The sequence below is a fragment of the Erythranthe guttata genome, chromosome 14 (assembly GCF_056151865.1).
Source record: "Erythranthe guttata isolate IM_541 chromosome 14, IM_541, whole genome shotgun sequence".
Classification (NCBI taxonomy): domain Eukaryota; kingdom Viridiplantae; phylum Streptophyta; class Magnoliopsida; order Lamiales; family Phrymaceae; genus Erythranthe; species Erythranthe guttata.
The window spans coordinates 914,541-940,778 of record NC_142546.1 but is presented as its reverse complement, the minus strand read 5'-3'; the positions used below and the strand labels follow the sequence as shown (position 1 = coordinate 940,778).

The 26,238-nt window shown below is 35.3% G+C and overlaps 4 protein-coding genes and 2 non-coding genes across 8 annotated transcripts; 3 read left to right on the top strand and 3 right to left on the bottom strand.

Annotated features, from left to right (window-relative positions):
* Positions 1–6,023: 6,023 nt before the first annotated feature.
* XRI1 (x-ray induced transcript 1) lies at positions 6,024–9,062 on the top strand. Its single transcript, XM_088814005.1, has 9 exons — positions 6,024–6,384; positions 6,837–6,892; positions 6,980–7,102; positions 7,372–7,502; positions 7,749–7,815; positions 7,976–8,078; positions 8,215–8,261; positions 8,358–8,444; positions 8,525–9,062. Exons 1-9 carry the CDS (start codon positions 6,365–6,367, stop codon positions 8,788–8,790), a joined length of 900 nt encoding a protein of 299 aa, XP_088670131.1. The 5' UTR covers positions 6,024–6,364; the 3' UTR covers positions 8,791–9,062.
* Positions 9,063–9,969: 907 nt separating this feature from the next.
* On the top strand, positions 9,970–13,719 carry LOC105962044 (serine/threonine-protein kinase 52). 3 transcript variants are annotated; one of them, XM_012986317.2, is made up of 7 exons: positions 9,970–10,369; positions 10,917–11,353; positions 11,852–11,973; positions 12,085–12,290; positions 12,779–12,953; positions 13,030–13,164; positions 13,250–13,719. In XM_012986317.2, the coding sequence occupies exons 2-7, from the start codon at positions 10,990–10,992 to the stop codon at positions 13,460–13,462; spliced, it is 1,215 nt and encodes a 404-aa protein (XP_012841771.2). In that variant the 5' UTR covers positions 9,970–10,369; positions 10,917–10,989; the 3' UTR covers positions 13,463–13,719. The 3 variants fall into 3 exon arrangements, with proteins under 3 accessions (XP_012841771.2, XP_088670464.1, XP_012841787.2); XM_088814338.1 differs by having other exon boundaries at positions 9,989–10,119; XM_012986333.2 differs by having other exon boundaries at positions 10,096–10,361.
* A 132-nt stretch (positions 13,720–13,851) lies between these two features.
* On the top strand, positions 13,852–16,525 carry LOC105962036 (uncharacterized). Its single transcript, XM_012986308.2, has 2 exons — positions 13,852–14,219; positions 14,643–16,525. Exon 2 carries the CDS (start codon positions 14,654–14,656, stop codon positions 16,361–16,363), a length of 1,710 nt encoding a protein of 569 aa, XP_012841762.2. The 5' UTR covers positions 13,852–14,219; positions 14,643–14,653; the 3' UTR covers positions 16,364–16,525.
* A 303-nt stretch (positions 16,526–16,828) lies between these two features.
* On the bottom strand, positions 16,829–17,133 carry LOC148764875 (signal recognition particle RNA). Its single transcript, XR_016029996.1, has one exon.
* Positions 17,134–18,862: 1,729 nt separating this feature from the next.
* Positions 18,863–19,170, bottom strand: LOC148764874 (signal recognition particle RNA). The gene has a single exon (XR_016029993.1).
* Positions 19,171–19,793: 623 nt separating this feature from the next.
* On the bottom strand, positions 19,794–24,243 carry ATSUV3 (ATP-dependent RNA helicase). The gene is made up of 15 exons (XM_012986297.2): positions 23,835–24,243; positions 23,069–23,168; positions 22,851–22,972; positions 22,564–22,754; positions 22,325–22,465; positions 22,120–22,242; positions 21,947–22,024; positions 21,602–21,770; positions 21,327–21,439; positions 21,171–21,251; positions 21,014–21,079; positions 20,847–20,911; positions 20,586–20,631; positions 20,264–20,472; positions 19,794–20,178 (listed from the first exon to the last, which is right to left on the bottom strand). Exons 1-15 carry the CDS (start codon positions 23,881–23,883, stop codon positions 20,088–20,090), a joined length of 1,644 nt encoding a protein of 547 aa, XP_012841751.2. The 5' UTR covers positions 23,884–24,243; the 3' UTR covers positions 19,794–20,087.
* Between the last annotated feature and the right edge of the window lie 1,995 nt (positions 24,244–26,238).

Here is a 26,238-nt window from a genome sequence, read left to right as displayed (position 1 = left end):
TCAAAGGGCTTTACCAAAGCTAATTAAATATTCTTTGATATTTTTTAACTCATTTTGGAACATCGATTTTCCAATCATGATCTGATCTAAAAAAATGAATATTGTCTTCAAACATATCGAGGTTGACTAAATGCGTAAGGTACTGTTTTCGCGCCTTTTTTTTTATTTAAAAATATAAGTTTCAAGTTATGTATAATATGACCCGTTTTATTGCATATTACTATATTAGTGTGACAAAGACTAGGAAAATGGGCTTTTTGTCTAACATTGGTTTTTCATAATTAGTGGGGAGTGGAGATTAAACTATTTTTTTTCATATTATTGTTATCATATATACATAATTGATGTAGCCCAAATGACTCGAGCAAATATAAAGTGATAGAATTGGTCCGGAGTGACGGAAGCCCAGTGATGGTGCTCGAAATTCGCACCTTCAAGACCTCCTCCAAAACCCTACTCTTGGTATTGCCGAAAAGTCCATCGCTCGTCGGATCGAAGAACGCGACACCAAAAAGCGGATAAAGAAGAGAGAGAGAGAGTTTGTAGAGAGAAAATATTATTGATTGTGTGTCAAAGCGTGACCCTAATTAGGGTTTATACATGTATTTATATAGGGAAATTATACTAGGTCAAAATTATCTCTCTGGCCCACTTTCAAAATGGTTCGGCCCAAGTTTGCCAAAATGGGCCCCATCATCTAGTCCCCCTATTCTCTAGTGAACCTAATGAGGCGGTTCGCTTGAGAATAACCATTTTTCCAAACAAGATGCAAGCTAACATGCTACAATAATTGCGCAGTACTTCGATTACTTCGCCAACCGCATAGCCTTGACTTTTTATGTTTGTTTTTGAAACATGCGTTTATTGAAGTATCATTGTTTTATTCTTGTTTGATTTTTATATCCATAAATATTTCCTTCGAGCGAGCGCAATTAGCTCCACCATATGACCGTTCATAATTTACTTTTTGGACCGAAGTCGCGGGGATCTCCCAACTTTTTCATGTACTTTCAACTACCTTTTGGGCCGAAGCCGCGGGAGTCTTCCAACCCTTTTCACGTACTTTCTCAACTACCTTTTGGGCCGAAGCCGCGGGAGTCTTCCAACCCTTTTCACGTTCTTTCTCAACTACCTTTTGGGCCGAAGCCGCGGGGATCTTCCAACCCTTTTCACGTACTTTCAACTACCTTTTGGGCCGAAGCCGCGGGGATCTTCCAACCCTTTTCACAGACTTTCAACTACCTTTTGGGCCGAAGCCACAGGGATCTTCCAACCCTTTTCACATATTTTCAACTACCTTTTGGGCCGGAGCCACGGGAATCTTCCAACCCTTGCGAACAATTAGCTTTTTTTGTTTGTTTCTTTGTTTCCCTTTTTTTTTTCGCTGCAAAACAACCATCGAAGTTGTTGGACGTTCATCTCATACCGAAGGAACTTCTAAATTCTCCTTATTCTAGCAGATCACCGGCGTAGCTTCAAGAAGGTTGAGCTCCATCATCTTTTTCGAATCTCCTCGAGGAACCGTGGAGGGGAGTTTTGAGCTTCCCCGAATCAGTTTTCGAGAGGTGTCTTCATGTCTTATCTCTTGCCTTGATTCGAGCTTATGAGCTCAAACGCGAGCCCCCGCGAGCTTCCAGAAATCTCGTGCCGACAAAGGAATTTGTGCTCCAGGAAAGCTTAACCCCTTTTTCTTTTTTTTTTTTTTTTTTTTTTTTGACAAAAGATAATATCATTAATTTTACAACTTTGTTTGTTCGTGCTCGCGGTAATCCCAAATCAGCTCGCACCGGCTGAAATCCAAATATGCATATTAAGCGACCTAAAAATAATCGAGGCACAAAAATGTAGCGAGTTGCTTAAATAATACAATTATGGAAAATAAGAGATACAAATCAGAGTCGATAACAAAGAGTTAAATTGGGAAAACCCCTAAAAGATTCTTAAACTGTGAAGACGAAGAAAAATAAATAATATATCTAGCATACAAATTTCCCTTTATAATTGTTGAGCCTTTTTCCAATAACTCCAGTGAACATGGTCCACATAATAAAAACAAAAAAAATAGAAGCATAGCAGACTCACAAAAATAATTAGATCGAGATGAATTAGGGCTGTTACAGTAGAAATTGGTCCCGTAACCACTATTCAATTTTACGACAAAAAACAAGAAAATTCAATTGAACTACTAACATGCACGAATTTCTAAGGCAGCATACGATTCAATAACATAAAATTGTTCATGCGAACTACTGCTAAACTTCAAAAACCTAAACATGCACTTTTATTTATTTACATGCTTCAAATATTAGGCAGATCACATTCAAATTGGTTCGGCAAAAAATCATATAATTGGTATGCATAAGAATTCGCAAGATGAGAAATACAGAAATTTGAATAACACCTAAAGAGGATTTCCATGGAGTTCTAAACCATCGTTTTAATTAATCAATTAAATCTCTAATTGCTCATATCTTTCAACAATTAATTCATTATTATTATTCCCATGACTGAAAGGCAAAATTGATTAGCATAAAAGCCATATTGCTATCATCACACTAGCGATCAAATAAATATATCCAAATTAATAAAGCATAAGTCCGGGATAACATCAATCTTCAAAAAAATTCACAAATAATTAAAAATTTATAGGGGATTTATATTTATCATAATCTTCCCTTAATTTATTGCTCAACGTCTCAACTCGACTCGAAGTTCCCACAGACGGCGCCACTTGATGGTGCTCGAAATTCGCACCTTCAAGACCTCCTCCAAAACCCTACTCTTGGTATTGCCGAAAAGTCCATCGCTCGTCGGATCGAAGAACGCGACACCAAAAAGCGGATAAAGAAGAGAGAGAGAGAGTTTGTAGAGAGAAAATATTATTGATTGTGTGTCAAAGCGTGACCCTAATTAGGGTTTATACATGTATTTATATAGGGAAATTATACTAGGTCAAAATTATCTCTCTGGCCCACTTTCAAAATGGTTCGGCCCAAGTTTGCCAAAATGGGCCCCATCACCCAGTTAAGAAGAAAAGCACATGCCTTGTAAAAAGGGATGGCGATGGAGGATTTTTAAATATTAGCACTCCGACAATTAAGTCAGTTGGAATCGTCGATAAACAATATATATATTTTTTGAAAAAAAAATGCTATATTAGGAATATCAAAATGAGTCATTTCCCTTGTTTAAAGACTGTATTTATACTTATCATATGGATGGGGTGGTAAGTCCCACTGCTCTTTCTATGATCCGGTGATACGTGGGGGTGATGTGATCACTGCGAGTTGTACTCGCCTGCTGAAGGCGAACAGTCTTGTTCCTTGTGGTTTAGATCAGTTGGACGAGGCGAGTTCACTGATGTGGTCGTTGGTGGTGGCAGGCTGCTTCTCGGTCAACGTCATCCTACGTGCCTTTTGCCTTTCTCTGACAGCTGAAATGTAGTCACATCTATCGTCTGTCTATTCCACATAGTGCTAGTGATCATCTTTATAAAGTGTTAGTAGACAAGTTTGGAGCAAGTCGGGGCTAACTTTTGGGTTTTATTTGTAGCGATCAAGCCCGTATTAATAATTTATTCTGAAATAATTTTTTTCCCAACACTGATTTGTTCATTTGTTGTTAATTTTAGTTAGATTTGTTAGGCATGTTGATTTGTACTGTTGGGCTTAGCCATTATAATGGTCCACTATTCTAATACGATCTATGCCCAATCAATACATGACTATAGTCAAACCTAAATATTCAACATTGGTCAAAACTTTTATATTTTATTTTGTTAGTGAAAAATGTAACTTATCTTATAAAATAAAATTTTCACAATTCAACTTGGAAATTTTAATTTGTGTTCATTTATACTCATTTCGGTCAACGAGTGGATCAGTTTTTAAAATGTGAGCACTTGATTGCATATTTCAATTTTTATTAAGGCCCTAGATTGCTTCACAGTTTATCAATCAAATATCTTAATAAAGTTTAGTATTTAATCAAATACAATTAAATAATGACAGCCGAGCAAGAACCTAAAAACCTAAGTAATAGTAACTTTGACAATTATTCATCATCATTTGGTAAAAATATAGGACTGAATTAAAGTTAGTCATATGGTAATAATATTTACCTTATAATTCTTTTGGATAAGAACTACTACGTGGTAAAAATGTAATCAATATAGTTTTATTATTATTTAAAAAAAATATAAACTTAATCATCACTTTAAAAGTTAAACCTAAATTATATCGATACTATAGGCTAAATGACGGTCACAGGTCAAATTACCTTTATGTTTGAATAATTATAATTACCACTCAGTTATGAATCTTCTTACACGTCTATTCTTATGGTGTAAAATTCAATATAATCTTCTAGATTCCGCATAGTATTCTATGGTTTATACTCGTTTTGTGCAAAAATACAGTTTCTGATGCACCACAATCTGATATCTACAAGCCAAGAGACACATCTTATGATCATCTTGTTTCAAAATATGGAGCTCGAATTGAATAAAACGAGTACAAAATATTCCACATAATCTAAAAGATTCCACTAAATTTGACATCATAAGGATGAACGTGTAGGAAGATCCATAGTCGAGGGGAGTGATTGTAATTACCCAAATATCATAGATTTTTTTTGAGTAAAAAACAGTTTGCCCCCTAAACTATGTATCGATTTGCACTTTACCCCCCAAATAAAAAAAATTTGCACGTTTTTACCTGAACTCGTCAATTCGTTACACGGTGCCCCCTAAACTCAATTTTCCGGCAATTTTAACCGGAATATTAAAACATGTGCTTTGCACGTGAGATTTTGGGGGTAAATCCGTCCCTTTACTGCATCTTTAATATTAAATACAAATAAATATTAAAAAAAAAATAATAATAATAATAATAAAAAAAAAAAGGAAAAAAGGAAAAAGAAGATACTTATTGAAATGTTCAGACAGCTTTCTTCCTCACTTGGTGTTTCTTCCAAGTGGCACCGGAAACTCGTCTCCGTTTCTCCGACTTGCCGCCACAATGGCATCGCGTAATTGCAGAGTTACGTTCATCAGCATTCAAACTCAAGCCCCTTCTTTTGAATTCACCACTTTTTTAGCCAATCACCCACAAATAAATCTACCCAATCTTGAAATTGTAAACTCGAATTCTCCATTACACTCCAACAATATTCCAGCTAAGGTTGTTCGAACAACCTGCAAATCCAACGATATTCCAGAAAAAAATCCAAAATTAAAAAACCCAATCCATCTTGCACAAAAGAAAATCCCAAACACTAATTTAAAAAAATTCCGAAATTCTTCGAAGGGGGCGATTACGAGGGATGAGTTCATAAACGGGATCCACATTAAGAACATGGGTTCCAGGATCATTAGCAATGTATGAATCAAATAGGTCGTATTTCAAACGGATTTTACGGCAAATGGGCGGTGGGATTTTTTCCTGGGCCGCAGCAGCTCCGGCGGCGAAAAATGGAGGTCTTGCGGCGGGTTTGAGAGGAAATGAACATGGATTAAAACATGGGTTGTGTTATGAAGCTGCGTGTGTGTTACTGTGTTATGAAGCTGCGTGTGTGTCTGTGATGTGTGGGCGTGGAGAGAGAGAGAGAAGAAGAAGACTATTTTTTTTTTTTTTTTTGTTTTGTTTTTATTTTTTTTTTGTTTTAAAGATTAGTTTATATTTAATATACAACATGTAACTGCATGGACGAATATACCCCTGCGAATGTCATGTGCAAGGCACATGTTTTAACTTTCCGGACAAAATTGCCGGAAAATTGAGTTTAGGGGGCACCGTGCAACGAACTAATGAGTTCAGGTAAAAATGTGCAAATTTTTTTTGTTTGGGGGGTAAAGTGCAAATCGGTCCTTAATTTAGAGGGCAAACTGCTTTTTACTAATTTTTTTTTTTTCGTAACTTGACTTTACTAATCGGGTTTAAAGGTCCAAAAGAACAACCCGGTAAAAAAAACCCGGTTTAATACAGCCACCCCCCACTAGTTCACTACTTCCACATTTTCAGGCTATTTTTTTTCTCTATTATATTTCCTAAAACTGGAGATTTTCATTAATTTTTCTACCTTTTTTCTTCACTTGCGAAAGCTGTATATATAGTTTATACAGTAGATGCATTCTCTGTATTCGTGCTTATTACATTTGCTGAATCACCTATTCAGAGATTTATATTAAATCCTCCATAACGGCTACTTTTTTCATGGTTTTGATGGTCGGTGTTCTCTAATTTAGCCGACTCCCTCAATTTTTTTTTTTAATTTGTTCTTTTTAGTGCTTCTGGGCTTGATTGATTACTATTTTGTCGCTGAGAGAAAAAAAGGGGCAAAAAAAAAAAAAAAATCAGAAAAGCAAATGAACTACAACAATGACAAGTGAGTTTCTTAAATCTGAACTTGATTTTATTAATTTTATTGTTGTGTTTCGAAACATGGGTTCGATATTTGTTTGCACATTCGTGTTGATTTGTTGTTTCGATTTCATCCTGATTCGGTTTCGGATTTTGGGTTTTTGGTGTTCATCATTGTTATGTGGGTTAATTTCTTAATTGTTCCCAGATTTAATTTAAATTCTAAATGGCATTTATTATTTTTGTTAATTGCTAAATTTATGAAAAGGGCATGTTGATCTTTATCGTTTAAATGTCTGTGGATGATCTTATGCGCCTCTTATATGTTCGACGAAATGTTTTGTTCGAATTGATCTGCTAAATTATGTACATCTTGTTAGTTTATCGTGTAGCTAGAACGCCTCTTCGATTCTAATTTATTTTTCTGTCGCAATGTGTTTAACGCGTATCGATTCATCTTTCTGAATTTGTAAACAGCGGCATGTGGGATTGGCAAGCTCAGGATTATTCGCTCGAACAAAACTCGAGTATAGGTAAGTCTTGAACTCGTCTATTTTATCATAAATATTTGTTTTTAACCGATGTATCGAAGCTTAACTTGTTTTTAATATGATGGACAGAAATATCTAAATCCCTATTGAGTGGAGCGAACGAAAATGTAGACCATATATCTTATATGTTTGATGGACAAACTACCCCTGTCAAGGCTTGTGGAGATTTAGCTTACCATGTCAGCGGAAACGGTACATTCTAGTATGCATATATTTACTATTTTTATTTCCGTATTTTTATTTAGTGGAAAACGTGATTGAGACGGCAAGTTATCAACCCGGTACTAACGCAGTATCAATGTATCATGTGTATTTGTAATCCTTATGCTATTTGTTTGTATTCTTGAATCTTGATTTAAGAAAAATAAGCTTGTGGGGAAGGATTTGTATCCGATGAAACTGCGAAATATTTATTCTGCGAAAAAATGATACTCACATTTATTGCATCGAACAAACTGCAGAAATGACGGGGAAAGAGGTGGATCACTATAGGGAGCATTCCTCTCAAGTGAAAAGGCGCAGAATGCTACAGTTCGAGTCTGAAATTCTCGATGCACCTATTTGCAACGACGAGATGTTTTTAAGATCTAAGGTTGATGCTCGACTCATTCTTTTTTATTCTCTTGAACATTGCCGTGCAATTGGTACAATTACATCTATTTGTTAGAAATAATGTTGTCTCGTAACTCGTTTTAAACTACTATTTTGCGCCGACACTTACTAGTAAATTTGTAGCTAAATTTGAAGTTATATCAAGTTAAAATTCACATATTTGATTATCAAGAATGATTTTAAAATTGACATACTTGTAATCTGCTCTTTGTTCTTCCATGTTTAGGAAACACCGGATTCTCTTGAAGATGGTTTATCTAGTGAAATGTCACAGTGGGTTGCTGAATTCACAGGTCTCGTAGATGTGTGTGTGTGTGTGTGTGTGTGTGTATATATATATATATATATATATATATATATATATATATATATATATATATATATATATATATGTTGAAATAGATGGAAATTTATTGCTCTAAAGGATAACAAGTGATGTTCTGATCTTTACAGAGAGCACATCTGTATCTGGTAATGAATGTTTGGACCCTACGTCTGAAGGGTGGATTGCCGATTGCTTTAATGATGCCGATATGCATTTCTGCAATGAAGATATGTATGTTCATCACACACACACACACACACACACACACACACACACACACACACACACACACACACACACATATATATAATAATATAATTTTTTCTCAGTAGAATCATATTATTGACTAAGCTTTTTGTCTAAACAGAAGTAGTGCATTCGAACAATCTGATGATGTTCAAATCGACATTACGGGTAATAAAAAAAATAAAAAATTCCTACTATTACTTACTAATAAATAGCTATATTTCTTTTTTAAAAGTTAAAACATGTAAAATGTGTCTCGTGCAGAGCTTTGCAATACCCCTCCCGAATATTATCCGAATGAAGTAGTAAATAAACAGCCTGTTCGCACTCATCAAAATGTCGTTTTCAAAGGTAAATTGTTTTTTTTTTTGCTTATTTATCATTTCCAATTCCTTTCAATCTTTGTTTATTTACGATTTTACCCCTGTCAGGTAGAAGGTCGTACATTCGTACACCGTCTAAACTAGCCTCCTCAATTGTCTATCCATTCGCCTTCATTAAACCATGTGGTGTGCATGGAGATGTGACTCTTAAAGACATAAATCAAAGGATACATAATCCACCAAAACCGAAAATCGAAGAAGATTCTCTCTCTTATCCCACATCGGCTTTTTCCGGAAAACCCGTTGTGGGGAAAACTAAAATACGCACCGAAGGTGGGAAAGGGAGCATCACGATTATGAGGACAAAAGGGTAAATTCACAATGGCTCGGGCTAATAATTTCTTGAGCTGCAGCAAGAAGCTAACTTTTTAAGGTTGTTTCGAAAATTCTACTTGCATGTGATAGTTATTTACGGATCTTGACCTCTAGTTGATCCTTCCGTTTTTTTTCTGGCCCTCGTCTCTTAAGCCGAAAACAGCTTTAGTACTCGTGATTTTTATGTGGAAAAGCTAATTTGAGTGGATTTTCTAACATTGTATTATTTTGCACTTGAATATTGGGGTAGCTAATTTGAGTTTATTTATTATTTGAGACCTTTATACATATTTATTATAAAGTAGCTAATGCCTAATTTACCCTCCTTTCACTGGCAAAGTTCAGCTCTGGGTTAAAACTATTGGGCTTCAATCGTGCACAATTCATTTGTCGTAAAACTATTGGGTTTTAATAAATTTAATACAAGATTTAATCTAAGGAACTAAATATCTTACTGACTAAATAATTAGTTAATCAACAAAAAAATAATCTGATATTTTCTAATTAAATATAACTAGCGTTTTTCCAATGCACGGGATATTATTTCAAAAGTGAAAAAAAAATCAATTTAATGCATAATAAGAAAATATCACTAGCATAGTAAAATTTAATAATGTATTATTCATATTCTATATAATATTAGTTTTTTAAAATCTTACATATTAAGATTTATAATCCAAATATATAGATTAAGATTTAACAAATCGAATATCTATCTTTATCTCTTAAGTTGATGAAAAATAAGAGATTGATAATTGTTGAAAATTATAATAACAAAATTAGTAGAAAAAGATTTAAAAATAAATAATTATAGAAATACAATTAAGATAGGATTCTTCACAATTTAGTTTCAATTTTGATAATTGTAAAAAATATAGTTAGAAATTAGCGGAGAAAAAATATAAAAAATAATTAATTGCTGAAATTCCATTAGAGTTTTTTAGGGTTGCTCAACGTTTCTTTTTCTTATATATAAGATTATAATTCCTAATTGGTTAATGAGTAAATAATTAGTATAACCCAATCCAATCCGAATTAATCTGATCAGTCATGCCTTTAAGTATTAGAATTAATTGAAATAATAAAAAAAGAAAGGGGCATTATAGTCTATTCACGCAATATTTGAAGTTTTCAGGTAATTTAGTTGGAATGACATGCGCGGAATATAGCATCTTATTGTGCCGTCCCATATTAAAACTGTTTCTCTCTCCCCTCTCTCTCTCTCTCTCTCTCTCTCTCTCTCTCTCTCTCTTAATATTCTCTCCCATAATAAAAAAGAAAAAAAAGTGCAGAAAAGAAGGAATAATTGAATAAACGCTGAATAGTAGGCAAGCCCCCGCGCTTTTCACTTTCCCCCTTTCTCTCTCAACCCTCTCTCTCTCTCTCTCTCTCTCTACACAGTTCAAAGAGAAAAATCGGCCGAATTATTAGTTTTCTGAAGCTGTTTTCGGCCATTGATTTTTTCTCCAGAAGGCCTGGTCAACTTTTGCGGTTTTGCGCCTTCCTATTTTGCTGTGCTATATATTAAAAAAAATATCTTTTCTTCAATTAGGGGGGTCCTTGAGATAATGTAAAATTGTAAATTTCTCTTCGCACCCTTTTTTTTTTCTTTTTTCTTCAAGAAAGATTTGATTTTTATTTTCTTCTGTTAGGAAAATGATAACTGGGTCGTTTTCTTAGGGTTTACTTTTTTTTTTTTTTTTTTTTTATTCGATTTTTAGGTATTTCTGTAGCTAGAATAGTTGGTGGTTGGAAATTGTTTAGGGTTTTGAAATTCTTGAAAAAGTCAATTTTTATTTATTTATTTATTTGAATTATTGCTTCTTTATTTCACTGGATCCGTATTGATTCATGACTGCGCGTTTGAATCTTTGTTTGTTTATATAGGAAAACTAATTGCATACCCATTTCAGGGCAGCTTATTTTATTTTATTTTAATTTTTTTTTTGTAATTTTCAATTAATATCCTGTTAAAAAAATAAATAAAAACATGATCTTTACAAAATTTTAACGAATTCTAATCAATCTTTTTTGATGAGCATATTGATTTCTTTTCGCTAGCAATTAATCGTATTTCTCTGTTTATTCCAAGTCTAAGTTTCTTGATTCTGCTGCTTGTTTCAAGATCAAGGCCCTTCTATTGGCCGGGCTGAGCTGAGTTGAGCTGAGCTGAGCTGAGCTGAGTTTTTCCCGGTGACATGGACGCTAAAACGAGCGAGGGAGGTGCTGAGATGGCGAAGGCCGATGACGTGTCACTCTCGAAGATGCTAGGACTAGGAAATCTTAGTGGCAACAGCCTATGTGACAAAAGCCCCGGTAGTTTGAGCAGCAAAGACATGATTTTTCGGGCGGATAAAATCGATTTGAGAAGCTTGGATTTGCAGCTGGAGAAGCACTTGAGCAGGGTTTGGTCACGAAACACAGATAATCAGAACATCAACAATAACAAGCCGAAGGAAGTGTGGGAGATTGATCCTTCGAAATTGCAAATTCGTTATCTCGTCGCGCAGGGTACATATGGCACGGTTTTTCGTGGGACCTACGATAATCAAGATGTTGCAGGTATTTCGACGCGTCTGTTTCATTTATTTTTTTATTCGAATTGTTTATTTAGTAGTGATTTATACGTTTGTTCGGTGCTCAAAGTGGTAGGAATTTTAGGCTGCGAAGATTTTCGTTAAGTAGGGCATGATTCAACGAATATGGACTTATGTTTTTTTACGAAAATTATTTGATGTAACAATGTCGATTAGATCAGTATTGTACTTGGTAATTTTTCGGGCTCGGTTGAAACAAATCCCCCCTTACACATAACAAATATATATGTATATATATATATATATATATATATATATATATACACACACACACACATGGCTCTATTATTAATTAAATTTCGTTTCGACTGATGCATAGAGTTGCTATATCGTGGTAAACACGTTCATAATGGCAAATTTGTAAATAATCATTCTCGAAGTCCTTTCCTTCGTTTTAAAAGAAATATTATTTTTTGTCTTGTATTTATTGCGGAGTTATTTATTTGATATTTCTGATGTGCAGTGAAATTGCTCGATTGGGGAGAGGATGGCATGTCGACAGTTGCCGAAACAGCCGCTCTTCGGGCATCGTTTAAGCAAGAGGTTGCTGTGTGGCACAAGCTTGATCATCCAAATGTTACGAGTGTAAATATCTCAAGCCCTTTTACTTCTCGATTTTGTATTATCTTGACTTTGTCACGATTCTTGAACTAATGATTGTTACTTAAATAAAATTAATGATGCTTTTAATTACAGTTTGTTGGTGCTTCGATGGGTACGTCGCAGTTAAAAATTCCGTCAAAAAACCCTTCCGAGGGTTTTACGACCCTTCCATCGAGGGCATGTTGTGTTCTTGTGGAGTTTCTCCCCAAAGGGACTTTGAAGAACTTGTTGTACAAGAATCGGAAGAAGAAGCTTCCGTTTAAAACCGTTGTTCAACTTGCTCTTGACCTTGCTAGAGGGTATATTTTATTGTCGGTCATTATTTTTTTTATAATTTCGAGTTTATTGCATTTAGTACCCTCCTGCATTATATCGAATTGTTGAAACGCCCCCCTCGGAGCATATTTTTTAGCACACAACCCCCTAAATGGCAACCCTAAATGGCGAGTTTTTATGAATAATAGGGGGTGTTTGCAAGTATTATAACACGGGGGGTATTTTTAACAATTAGAGTAAAAAGAGGGGTGTTGAATGCAATAAACCCTTTTATATTGAATAGTTCAAACACCCCTATTGATGCATTTTTTAGCACACCCCCCTAAATGGTGAGTTTTTAGAGGTAGTTTGCTAAAAAAAATTGAATCATAGGGTTTTTTTTGCTAATATTTAAAACTCGGGGAGTTTTTTAACAATTAGAGCAAGCAAAAAGGTGCTAAATGCAATAAACCTTCTTATTTTAGTAGATTTTTTTTTTGGCAGCAACTTAAAATATGATCTTGATTTGCAGGCTGAGCTATTTACACTCGAAGAAGATTGTACACCGTGATGTAAAAGCTGAAAACATGTTGTTGGACAATAATCGAAACTTGAAAATTGCCGATTTTGGAGTGGCTCGTGTTGAAGCTCAAAATCCGAGGGACATGACTGGCGAAACGGGAACACTTGGCTATATGGCACCTGAGGTACTATCACTAATCACTAATCACTAGATTGTTTTACATAAAACCATAATAAGTATATATGAATTTAATTAATTAGGTACTGGATGGGAAGCCATACAACAGAAAATGCGACGTATATAGCTTCGGAATTTGCTTATGGGAAACATATTGCTGCGAAGTGCCTTACACCGATCTTAGCTTTGCCGATGTTTCCTCTGCTGTTGTTAGAAACGTTAGTTTCTGATTTTTTTAATTTTTTTTTCTATTAATTTTTTTTTCTCAATTTTTGTTTTATTTATTTATTTATATTAATGCAGAATTTGAGGCCGCCAATTCCAAGATGTTGCCCGAGTTCACTAGGGAATATAATGAAAAAGTGTTGGGACGGAAATCCCGAAAAACGACCCGAAATGGAAGACGTGGTGAAAATGTTGGAAGCCATAGACACTAGCAGAGGTGGCGGAATGGTACCCGAGGATAAATCTTTCTTGGGCTGTTTCTTCTGCCTTTCGTTCACTCGGGGACCTTAAATCAATTTCTTTTTCTTTTTTTTTTTTTAAATTTAAATTTTCTTCGTTTTTTCACTTTTTTTTTTTTTTTTTTGAGAATAATTTGGAAAGTGAAAGTGAAGATTCAAGGCTGCATATGTATATGAACAAGTTTATCAAGTCAGACCTTTGCTTGAGGTTGTTGATGAGACATAATTATGTTATTTAAAGTGTTTAAATTTTTATATGTAAGTCTGGATTTTTATTATCATGTAAATAGAGGATTATTTAGTCTATCACACACAATCCCTTTTATTATGTCTATTTCAAATTTTGTTAGTCGAAATAGCCGGTTACGAGCTATTGTACAAGAGTGAATGTTTTTACGGCAGTTACATGAATAAATTCAAAATACGAAAACATCTTCAGTTAAACATTTATAAATTAATACAGTCGGGACTAATAATTTCTTTTATTAAATTATTAATTTAACAAAATATTTAATTATCGAACTAATAATTTAGTAGATTCTTACCTAGTCGGGACATGAAAATTTATTATTTAAAGGAAGTTATTAATTTATCGATGTTTGTAGGAATTAATTAAATAAATTCTTGAAAATACAAATTAACATTATTTAATTTAATAAAATAATGTTAAAACCTCTCTCCCAAATTCATCTTTAAAAGCTCGAATTTCTCTGCACTTCAAAATACCGCACAAGAAAATTGAACCACTGAAGAAGATTTGCTGCTGATTTACGTTTTTTCTTAGCCTCAGCGCAAGAATTGTTTTGCAGGTGCTTCTTTCTCATAAGATTTTCTCAGTTAGTACTATTATCTTCTTCTTAATTCTTCATTTTCAAGAAATATTTTATCTTTGTTTAACCAGCTAAGTTGTATGAAAGAGATGTAATCGTAGTGGGTTTTTTTATTAATTATGTTCTTATTTTCCGTTTTGTTAATCACCTTAACTATGTGGAATTTTGTCAATGGGAGGAAATCTATATGTTCTAAGAAGTACCCGTTTGGCATATGCATGCTACCTGTTCGATGAAATGCGCAGATGATATTATATATGTATTTATATCCACCTTCTATTTTTTTCTTTCATATATCATCTTTTTGGATGATTTTGTGCCTCCATCAATACATTGTCTTGCACATGTCCTAGATTCGATGCTTACTCATTATTTTTTTTTTCCTCCGTTCTGTTTTATCAGGATAAACGAGAATGTTATCAAAGTCGACACATTTACGTTCTTTGTCACAGAGGCATGCTCAATTGTGTTTGAATCGTTTTAAACAAGATTGTCGTAACGACAGCAATGGAGTTGGTTCACTACTGCACAAAACATTTTGCACTGGTGCTGAGCCACTTAAAGTTGATGACTCACACACCACCAAAGCTGAGTCACCCGAGCTTCCTGGTTGGGTTAAGCCTTCTGGTAAGGATAAATTCCCCACCAAATCGGATGATGATGATTTCATCCCTCCGTCAATATCTTATTGGATTGAGAATCACAAGATTCGTGTTCAAGATATCGATATGAAGAGCATAGTGAACGATATTGTCGAGACTGATCTTGATAAAATCAGCAAGGTTCTAAAGAATCAGTTCGATTCCCCTGACTCTGTAGTGAAAGCATTAGAAGGCTTTGATGTTGACATGTGCGAGAGTTTGGTTGAACAAGTATTGCGTAGATTCAGCTGCGAGTGGATACAAGCTCTCGGGTTTTTCAAATGGGCCGAATCACAGAAGGGGATTAAACATTCGCCCGATATATACAACTTAATGGTCGACAATTTGGGGAAGATGAAGAAATTTGAAATCATGTGGGGATTGGTGGAAGAAATGAAAGAGATGGAAGGGTACATCACTTTGGACACAATGACTAAAATCATGAGGCGTTTGGCAAAGGCTGGTAAGTACGAAGACGCCATCGAGGCATTTCGAAAAATCGAAATCTTTGGAGTAGACAAAGATGTAACAAGCCTGAATAGATTGATGGATGCATTGGTAAAGCAAGGAAGTGTCGAGAATGCAGAACGAGTCTATTTTGAGTTCAAGAACCACATTCCTCCCACTAAGCAGACTCTCAACGTGTTAGTGCATGGTTGGTGCAAAACCAGGCAGATAGATAAGGCTAAAGAAACTATTGACGAGATGAAAAAGTACGGGTTTGCCCCTGATTCAGTTACTTACACGAGTTTCATCGAAGCCCACTGCCGCGAAAAGGATTTTCGCAAAGTTAATGATACTGTAGAAGAAATGCAGAAGAACGGCTTCCCTCTTAGCATTGTGACGTATACCATTTTGATGAATGCTTATGCGAAAGCAAAGGAAATAGATAAAGCCATGGAGATTTACGAGCAGATGAAGAAGAACAATTGCTCTCCCGATTCTTCGTTCTACAACGTGTTCATTAATTCTCTGAGCAGAGCAGGCAGGCTAAAAGATTCCGATGCTGTTTTTGAGGATATGTCCAAGCAGGGAGTTGCTCCAGATGCATCGACCTATAATACGCTTATATTTCTCGCTGCACAAGACTTGCAAGAAGAGAAGGCTCTAGGTATACTGCTGAAAATGGAGGAAAATAAGTGCAAGCCCGATATTGACACTTACGCGCCATTGTTGAAAATGTGCTGCAGGTTGAAGAGAATGAAGGTGCTTTCGTTTTTGTTGAGGCACATGTTTGAGAATAATGTGAGCGTTGATCTTGGAACTTACTCACTTTTGGTGAGTCGACTCAGCAGGAATGGGAGGCTTGATCGTGCTTGTTCGTTTTTCGAGGAATCTGTGATGAAGGGGTTTGTGCCGATGGATTGTACGTTTGAGAATCTTGTTAAAGAACTCGAGAAGAAGGGTATGGAGAAAGAGAAGCAACGAGTTGAAGCAGCTATGGCACGAGCTAAAGAACAACCTGGATTATTCGCGCATTGAGTAACAAACGATCATAGGATTTCGCGACTAGTTTTTTTTCTTCTTCATGTTTATCAATCATCACTGTGTTAATGAATGCTGTGAGGCACTTTTCATGAATGAACCGTGATGTCATGTATCGGTTTTTAACTTCTTATTTATGGATCTTTTTTTATCGTTTAAGTACATGTCGAATTGAGTCGAGTGCATGATTGTTCGGTCTTTGCTTAAGTTTTCATCGAGCTTCGTAAGCTGTGTTTCAACTTGGTTTTATAAGCAACCAAGACTGACTATCGAGTAGCTCGATTTTTTGCACATATTTTACCCTTTATTATTTATATAATCGAGATTAATAATGCGTAAAAAGATAATTTGTAAAAAAAAAATAAAAAAAACAACATTTTATAAAGTAGCTTGAATATTTTATAATCGAGATTATAAATAATGTATAAAAATAAAATATTAATTGAAAAACAAAAACCAAAAAAAAATGGTTGTTCAATTAGAGCTAGCCCATCAAGCTTTAATGGGCCAAGATGGCAACCGGCTCGTTATCCTTCCACTGTCCGGAGCTGAAGGTTTTCGTTGCTCTGTGAAGCCAGCCTTGCGCATTGCCCTTCAATTTAGGAGCCACGTGGCCCGAGCCTACGCCCGAAACACATAGCACAACTCCACACTTGGAATGGGCGGGCCAGCAATTAGCCAACTTCGGCCCGGCTGGATGAGCTAGCCCAATGTTCAACCACCTTACAGCCCCCACTTGGGTTACAAGCCTTCGTTAGTGGCTCGGCGAACATTACTTACTAAATGTAAGGTTATATACAAGTCATAACATTGATTTTCTATCGATGTGGGACATAAAATTGAAAATTTTCAAAAAAATTACAAGAAGATAATAAATTGACATCAGAAATTCTTTAATATTGTTTGAGCTGGAACATTGTTAATTAACTGATCAGGTGCCTCTTTTCTCATAACAATTAGTCAGTATATATTAATTATGTTGCATTTCTCCATTTTTTAATCACCTTAACCTTGTGAAAGTTGTGACTGAGAGGAAATCTGTATTGTTTGAGCTGGCATTCATTACATGTGCATGTTACCTGTTTGATGAAATGCGCAAATGACATTTTATATCTATTTATTTTTCTTCCCTGTATCATCTATTTGGATGATTTTGTGCCTCCATCAATACATTATATTGTACATGCCCGAGTTTTGCTGCTTGTTCGTTATTTATTTCGCCTTTTATGTTTTATCAGGATAATAGAGAATGCTGTCAAAGTCGAGACATTTAAGTTCTTTTTCACAATGGCATGCTAAATTTTCTTCGAATAGTATAAAACAAGATTGTCGTAAGTCGTAACTATAGCATCGGACTTGGTGCACTATTGCACAAAACAGTGTTCTCTGTTTCCGAGCGACTTAACGTTAACGATGATGATTTCCTCCCTCCGTCAATATCATCGTATTGGATCGAGAAGCACGAGATTCATGTTCAAGATTCTGACATGAAGAGCATATAGTAAACGAACTTGATAAGATCTGCAATATTCTAAAGAATCAATTCGATTCCATCGATTCTGTTGTGAAGCATTAGATGGTTTTACTGTTGACGTGTGCGATAGTTTAGTTGAGCAAGTACTGCATAGATTCACCTATGAGTGGATACCAGCTTTCGGGCTCTTCGAATGGGTCGAGTCGAAAAACGGGGTTGCCACATTTGCCCGAGAGTATACAATTTAATGGTCGACAATTAGGGCAAGATGAAGAAATTTGAAATCATGTGGGGATTGGTGGAAGAAATGAAAGAGATGGAAGGTGTACATCACTTTGGACACAATGACTAAAATCATGAGGCGTCTTGCAAGGGCGCGTAACTATGAAGATGCCATCGAGGCGTTTTTTAGAAATCGAACTATTTGGATTAAGTAAAGATATAACAAGCATGAATAGATTGATGGATGCATTAGTGAAGCAAGCAAGTGTCGAGCATGCAGAACGAACGAGTCTATTTCGAGTTCAATAATCACATTCCTCCAAATTCGCAGACTTTCAGTGTGTTGTTAGTGCATGTTTGGTGCAAAACGAGAATCTTGTTAAAAAAACTCGAGAAGAAGAGGCAACGAGTTGAAGAAGCGATGGCACGAGCTAAAAAGCAACCTGGATTTGGACATTGAGAAATAAAAGATTCCTAGGATGAATGTATATAGTCTTATTAAGTTATTTGATGTTTGGAGATTAACTACGACTCTAATCTACTCTGACATATATCGAGCTCGAGCCGCTACTAACGGGGTCTCGGTTGCTTTCCCTTCCTTTAGCTACTCAGATGTTTCAGTTCGATATATTTGAAAAGTCTAGAACACTAATTTTAAAAATCAAATAAGACAACATTTTTAATTAAAAAGAAAAAAAAATGGTTGTTCAAAATTAGTTGTTTTGTTTTTGAGAATTAAAAATCAGCCAAGGCATATTATTATTAATAATATAATTAATAATTAAAAAAAACAAAAACAAAAAAGTGGATGTTCAATTAGAGCCAGCCCATCAAGCTGAAGCGGGCCAAGATGACAACCGGCCCGTTATCCTTCCACTGTATGGAGTGGAAGGTTTTCGCTGCTCTGTGAAGCCAGCCTAGCGCATTGCCCCTCAATTTAGGAGCCACGTGGCCCGAGCCTACGCCCGAGCCACATAGCCCACCTCCACACTTGGAATGGGCAGGCCAGTAATTAGCCACCTTCGGACCAGCTTGGTGAGATCAGGCCCAATGTTCAACCACTTTATAGCCCCCACTTGGGTTACAAGCCTACGTTACATGGCTCGGCGTATTAATGGTGTTCAGTGGAAGTTTATATATCATTTACATTATTAGTTTCTTACCGATGTGGGATCGGAAAATGGAAGTTATTTATTAACATTGGAATTGAAAACCAGTTACACTATTGTGTGTGCTTGAATTTAATATATATACACACACACTGATGCCTATAGGGTAACATTGTTGGATTTTATTTTATTTTTAAACGTTTTTTGTGAATGAAATTGTTGAGATCCGAAAGAGGATTGGTTTTGGATTTCCATATAAAAAATGGTGATGGTGTTGGATCTACAGATCATCGGAGAATTCACCGGACGTCAGAGCATGAACGAGCTCACTTGCCAGTTCTATACTGGCATGGTTTCCCTCTTCACTCATACTATATGTACTTCATGACGTTCTTCGTTTTACTAGGCCACGTGTCCGAACTCCTCCCTGTTGGACTTAGGGCAAACTAGTAAATACACACCCTTTTCGACCCCGAAAATTGTTCAACCACTTTAATGCCCTGGCTTGGGTCACAAGCCCAAGCTACCTGGCTCGGCGAATGAAAAAGCTATGTGCTTTGTTAATATAATAGTTAGAAGATTGGTTTTATATCGATGTGTGATGTGCAAAGTGCTAAACTAATTGCAAGAAATCGATGTTTTCTCCAAAAAATGAGTAATGTACATTGAAATTCCAACACCACTTTCCTTTTCAGATGAATATAACCTTGAACACTCTAAGACAAGCCTAGTTAGTTCTATCTCCCACAAACCAACTGGTAGAAATTACACTGTAGAAAAAAATTATCAAATTTCACAAAGTGGTGCAACTAAAATAAACCGTCTTCTTCTTCTTCTTCCGAAATTGTACTGTGTGCTTCACAATCAAAATATTTTAGAAATTTTACTGTGTGTTCTGAATGAATAGATTCATTAATTAAGACAGAGATTTGAAGTGACTCCGTCGTGGTAATTTTCTAGGGCTCGGTTTTTGCCATCCATCGCTCCCCAGAAACTCCTCTATTAACCTGCAAAAGACAAAAAAGAATTATTACATAAAAAAACAAGAAGTTTGAAGTTATTACATGCCGAATTTATTATATGTACACTCACATGCTGCAAATAGCTTTTTGTGATGCGGCGAGCTCGCGGTCTGGAAAATTGTCTTCCATGTGAAAACTCAACCATACGTACAAATCGAGAACTTTGTGAATTGATTCGAGTTCCTTGAGTGCCTTGTGTGATTTTGGGATCTTGAGTGTTCCGGGTGTAAATATTTCCTTGAGACGCACAATCCCGTTTTTCGAATAACTTTCTGCAAACTGCAAAACAGAATAAGCACCAAATTATAATTCAAAAAAAAAAAAAAAAGTCCCCTTATTCAATAAATAAGGTGATAATAACTATTAAAAAAATGCAAGTAAAAATCACTCACCTGAGTGAGTCCTTGAGATGAGATGTCATCGTCCATGTCAACGGGACTAAAAAAAAGATTTTTTTTTTTATCATAAATACAATCGGAGTAATCCCACATATTTGTAAATGATATATAATTATGTAGAACTGGAATCTGTCGTTATGTACGAGAAAGTGTTCATCTGTATGATCTTTTGACATTATCAAGAAGACGAACGAACTTCCATTTCTGAGGTGACGAAAACAACAATATACTTTTCGAGGGTCCGGAAAACGTTACCTCATCGTAAAGAGATACTTATCATTCAAAGTAAGAGGTAGCTCATCGATAACTGCAGCTACTTTCTGTTTACGACCACCACAAAATTGACAAAAATTAGAGATTTTTTAAGGAAAATAAATGAAAGAAGTTTCCGATAAAGGAAGCAACGGGAAAATTTTACGTACCAACATTTCCTCACTATCAGCAATGAAATAATTTTCCGACAATTTGGCATTCTCCACAAAATGCTTCTGAAAAATTAAATGGCAAATACGAGGCATCAAAGAAACGAACAATCGACCCCTTTGACTTAATATTTTAAGAGAGAGAGAGAGAGAGTACCAATATCTGGTATAGGCCATAAGTTGGATGCAAACGTGAATACATAAACAAAAGATCGAAATTCGGAAAAAGTCCAGCTTGCTACATCAAAGAAAACGCACCATTTAGTAATCGTCAAAAAAAATCAAATAGCGAAAGTAGCAACACTATAATCACCTCTAGAATCGGAGAAGGTGAACTCAGTGACGAGTGAATTAAAGGTAGATCTTCTGCATCTAGACACGTCACTTCGCCAGCTGGATATTTCGATTTGTATCTGCCAGCTCTTCCTGCAAAAAAATTTAAAAAATCCATAAAATCATATATTAACAACTAAAAATAATACTTAAAGAAAGCTTTTGTTGTTCCTTTGACAAGAAGCATAAAATCATATATATATATATATATATATATATATATATATATATATATTACCAGCAAATATATATTACCAGCAATTTGTTTAATTTCGGAGACAGAAAGATCGCGCATTTCGAGGCCATCGAATTTCCTAACTGTCGAGAAAATAATTCTCGAAATATTAAGGTTGAGACCCATTCCAATTGCATCACTAGCTACAAGAACATCGAAATCACTGTTTTCGTCGTTGAACATTGTGGCCTGCAATCTTAAAATAAATTAATTAGTTCAGCCAATTTCTGCTTTAATCACATACATTAATCCAAACTCAATATTTCAATCCTTTCGTAAAAGAACAAGTTTTTTACCTCAAAATAAATTCGGTGGTTAAAAAGAAAGAAAATATTAAACCGTAAATAAATGGAAGGCAACGAAACCTGTCTGGTTCGAGTCTCTGGGGGCAGTGAACCGTAAACAACAGAGCACAAATGCTGCCTTTCGCTCTCGATTCTCCTCTGTCGAAATTCAATTATTCGTTACAAAATGAAATTGAATATGAATCAATCGAGAATTATATTTCAAATCATGCAATTTTTTTTTCTTTTTCTACCTTTATCTTGTATATCTCGACGCGCGAAAATGTGACGATGCAGTCACCCATTCGAATGTTGGAAAACGATCCGAGAGGATCCTTCAATGGAACAAGAGGCGAAAGCCTCTCGTAGTATTTAACCTAATTCATAACAAGATCGATGATTTTTATTTTTCAAAAATTGCAAAAAAGAAGATAATTCGTAAAGTGAGGGGGGGCGTACATCGACATTGTCGTCGGTCGATTTAAGTATTTCTTGTATTAGAGGAACCGCTGCTGCGTCACCACACAAGTGTAGTTCATCGGCAGATATTCCTAATAGAGCTCGTGTAAATGAAAAACCCCGTGTTCTACAAGCCAACATCTGCAAGAAAAAAAAACGGAGTGGTTTAGGCATATAAAAACTCATCCAAACAGAGCATCTAAATAACGAACACAACTCTTCGATTTTGGCGGGCCCACCTGAATTTCGTCAACAACCGCACAGCTGTAGTCAGATGACACGTCAGCCATTTCGACAGTAACGGACCTATGTTTTGCACCCTCAACTTCATCTCTCTCTTGTCCGGTGATAAGATCACACGGAACTTTTGCTTTGTTCAACCGCTGCGCAACTTCCCACGCCAAAAGTCTCAACGGCCCACAGTAAATCCCTTTCGTAATTTAATTAATCAAATTCGGTCAACTCAACTAACAAAACCGAACAAATGCAGCAAAAAAAGAAAAAGAAAAAAAAACATTTTACGTACCCGAAGAACATGATTCCAATCGCTTCAGAGCATGATAAGTCTTGCCGCTGTTTGTGGGGCCCACGTGTAATATCACATTTCGTTTTTTCCGTCGAGCAACGGGGTACCATTTATGTGGACACCTAAAATACGAAGCGATATTAGTTTTACGTAAAATGACAGGTCACAGAGAATCGCTACTTGTAGTCGAAATTCATCTCGACATTTTATTCTCTTACGTTAGGTCTGTAAAATCATATTTCTTTGGTCCAGTATAGCTGCTGGCATTTCGTAAGCATTGATAGACACCATATGAAGTTCCGAACTTCGACTTTTTGTCTGACCAGCAAAAAAAAGAGAGAATGAAGATAATCAAACAATTGAATCGGTAACGCATGTGGCACTGTATCTATATAAACAATAAAACGAGAACGCATCTGCTTCGTTCAAATGGCAATCATCGTTTCTCCGGAAAAATACATTGACACACATTTATTGATCTTCAATCTAGAATTTAATAACATATGTGTTAACAATTAAGAATCATACTTATTTATGTTAACAAGTCTATGTTTTGAACTACCGACGTTCGTCACACTCTCGTGTAATTCGATACACAATCCAAGATACACACTGCATATATATTTTCTACACACACACATACACACAAACACACACACACACACACAAATACAAACACACACACACACACACACACACACACACACACACACACACACACACACACACACACACACACACACACACACACACACACACACACACACACACACACACACATGTATATAAAGAAAAATGTTAAAGCTAACGAGCTAGCAAAGAAAAAAGCTCGGATTATTACAGTGGGTAAGCAAGAAATATTCTTATCTTTCTAATTCATCTTCTTCCCACATCCATTTATTATATATATTAAAAAATTCTGAATTCATGTAAGTCAACCAACTGAAGGAAAAAGTAAAGCAGGAAACTGATAATGGAGGTTACCTGTCAACAAGGTACGACAAAGCCTCCGTCGAAAAAGCAGAGAGCCCATTTCTTTTTGCCGTAGCTAATATGTAATTCAGATTGTTCGAAGCGAAATCAACTGGAAAATTGACATCGTCGTGAAAAAAAAAATTGGAATCGCAAACGAAAAAAAATTGGGGTTCGATAAAATTGAGAAAATATAGAAAACCCGTATGCTGAATTTTAGAGGAGGTGAATAGTTTCGGCGTTAATGGCGGGTTTTCTCACCGCCGACTCCGATGAATGTTCGGTCTGTGTATATTTGCCGTCTTCCTATAGTTTGTAATTAAATTGCAATTTGGTCCTCCGAAATGATAAAAATATTACTTTGGCAAGTTTTAAATTCCTTTTACTTTTAGAGGTAAAAATATGAACCCTAAAATTGATCAAATGAGTCAAATTGGTCAACGTTTTTATATTTCACCTGAGGTAAAGTTTATTTACGAAAAAAAACTCAAAGAAATTACATCAAACCCATGTAGTTTGTAAATTTCTTACATCAACCCTCCTACAAATGGGTGTTGATGTAAGTAATCTTCAATTTGCAGGGTAGATGTAATTATGGAAAAAATGAGGGGCGTTGTTTGCAAATAGACCTTACCTCAGGGGAGCGATTGATATTTACACTAACTTGAATGTAAACGTGTAAATGCAATATATTGTTACAATCATATAATCTTTAATTATGACAAATAAGTTATTTAATCTTGACTTTGAATAATTGGGCTTTCATGGGCCATGACTTGCTGATTTGGACCTTCATTGACTTTTTTAGCTTAATGAATTCACACTTTTATTCAATATATAATTTTGGACTTTCAACTATTGCATTGCACAAAATTATTGTTGGGCCTTTAGTTCATTGTAATCGTGTTTACTTTTAAGCATATATTTTCACGTTTCGGGAATGGTTCGGAAATTGGAACACCATAACAACTGTCAGAAACGTTTTTGGGGGACGTCTTCATAAATATTCAAAAGTTTCGGGGGACATTTCTGATAATAATAAAAGATAAAAAACGCGTTTCCAAATTAAATTAATAGATGTATAAATTAAAATTACTCGATTTCGATTTACACGTTTAATTAGTTATATTTTGTTTCGGTTCGATTTGAAACTTGGGAACAATTATTAGGTTGACTCGACTAAATTTATTGCATCCATATTTTCCTAGTTTGCATTATTGGTAATACTCTCTCTCTCTCTCTCTCTCTCTCTCTCTCTCTCTCTCTCTCTCTCTCGTGTGTGTGTGATGGTAGTGCAGTCGGGGTGTAATACGCAATGTCTTCAATCAAAGTAAGATGTCAATAATCCATTATTTCAAAATTGAGTTGAAAAATATCTTGTCCTAAATATACATCATACCCCACTACATGGAATATTTTGTGTATCCTAAGATTCTTCCTTTTCTATTTCAATTTAATAATTGGAATTAAGGATTTAATTGCTAACATTTTAATCATTTGAATTTTAATTCCAAACACAAGACATAATTCAATTAATAAAAATATTACTAAGTTCAACAATTTATTGATCAATTTGGAGATAAATATCAAATATTAGATCCCATTTCCACCTTCCATTGAGGCACACAAAGAAAAATTGCATTTTAATCATGTCTTCATTGAATATTAATCATGATTTATTTCTTAGAATATCTTTTATTTCTTCTTCTTGAAAATCCCCATAAAAAAATGTCAAAGAAGAAGTAGGGCTAAGTGTTGTTACTCCTTTAGATATTCATTTGCCAATTATGGCCCCATGCCCCCTCTAATCTTCAAGACAACACCCTACTTTATACGTTTCTTTATATTATTATTCAAATCTTCACTTTTTGTCAATATCAAATTATTCTTTACACTCCCTTAAATACTAATTATAAGTAGAGTTTGATATATTTATTAATACCAACATAATTTTTTTTTTCTCGTAGAAGAATAACATTCTATGAGAGTGGAGGTTGGGCTGGACTGCCTATCTGTTTAGATTAACATAGAGTTCGTTCACCTCATTACAATAATCGATGCCACTTGCAGTTCCTCCGAAGATGGAGGAACAAGTATAACGTATGCAAAATATATGGCACTATGCGGCAAACAGACAACAAACTATACCACTCCATCCTTGCCCAACGTAGACTAAACGAGAACTTGCCTAATACAAAAAACTACTTAAATTAGACAATGTCGAATATGTAAAAGCATGAAAATCATGTGGCAGTTATGTAGGAGATTGATGTCGAACGATGGATATCCAAGCTGCGATTCATCCGAATCATCTGCTGAATAGTCCAAGAAAATTCTACTATAGTAAGGTACGTATGAGACAACTCGGTCTAAACTCTGACACCTCAAGTTGGCTAATGCATCAGCGATTGAATTA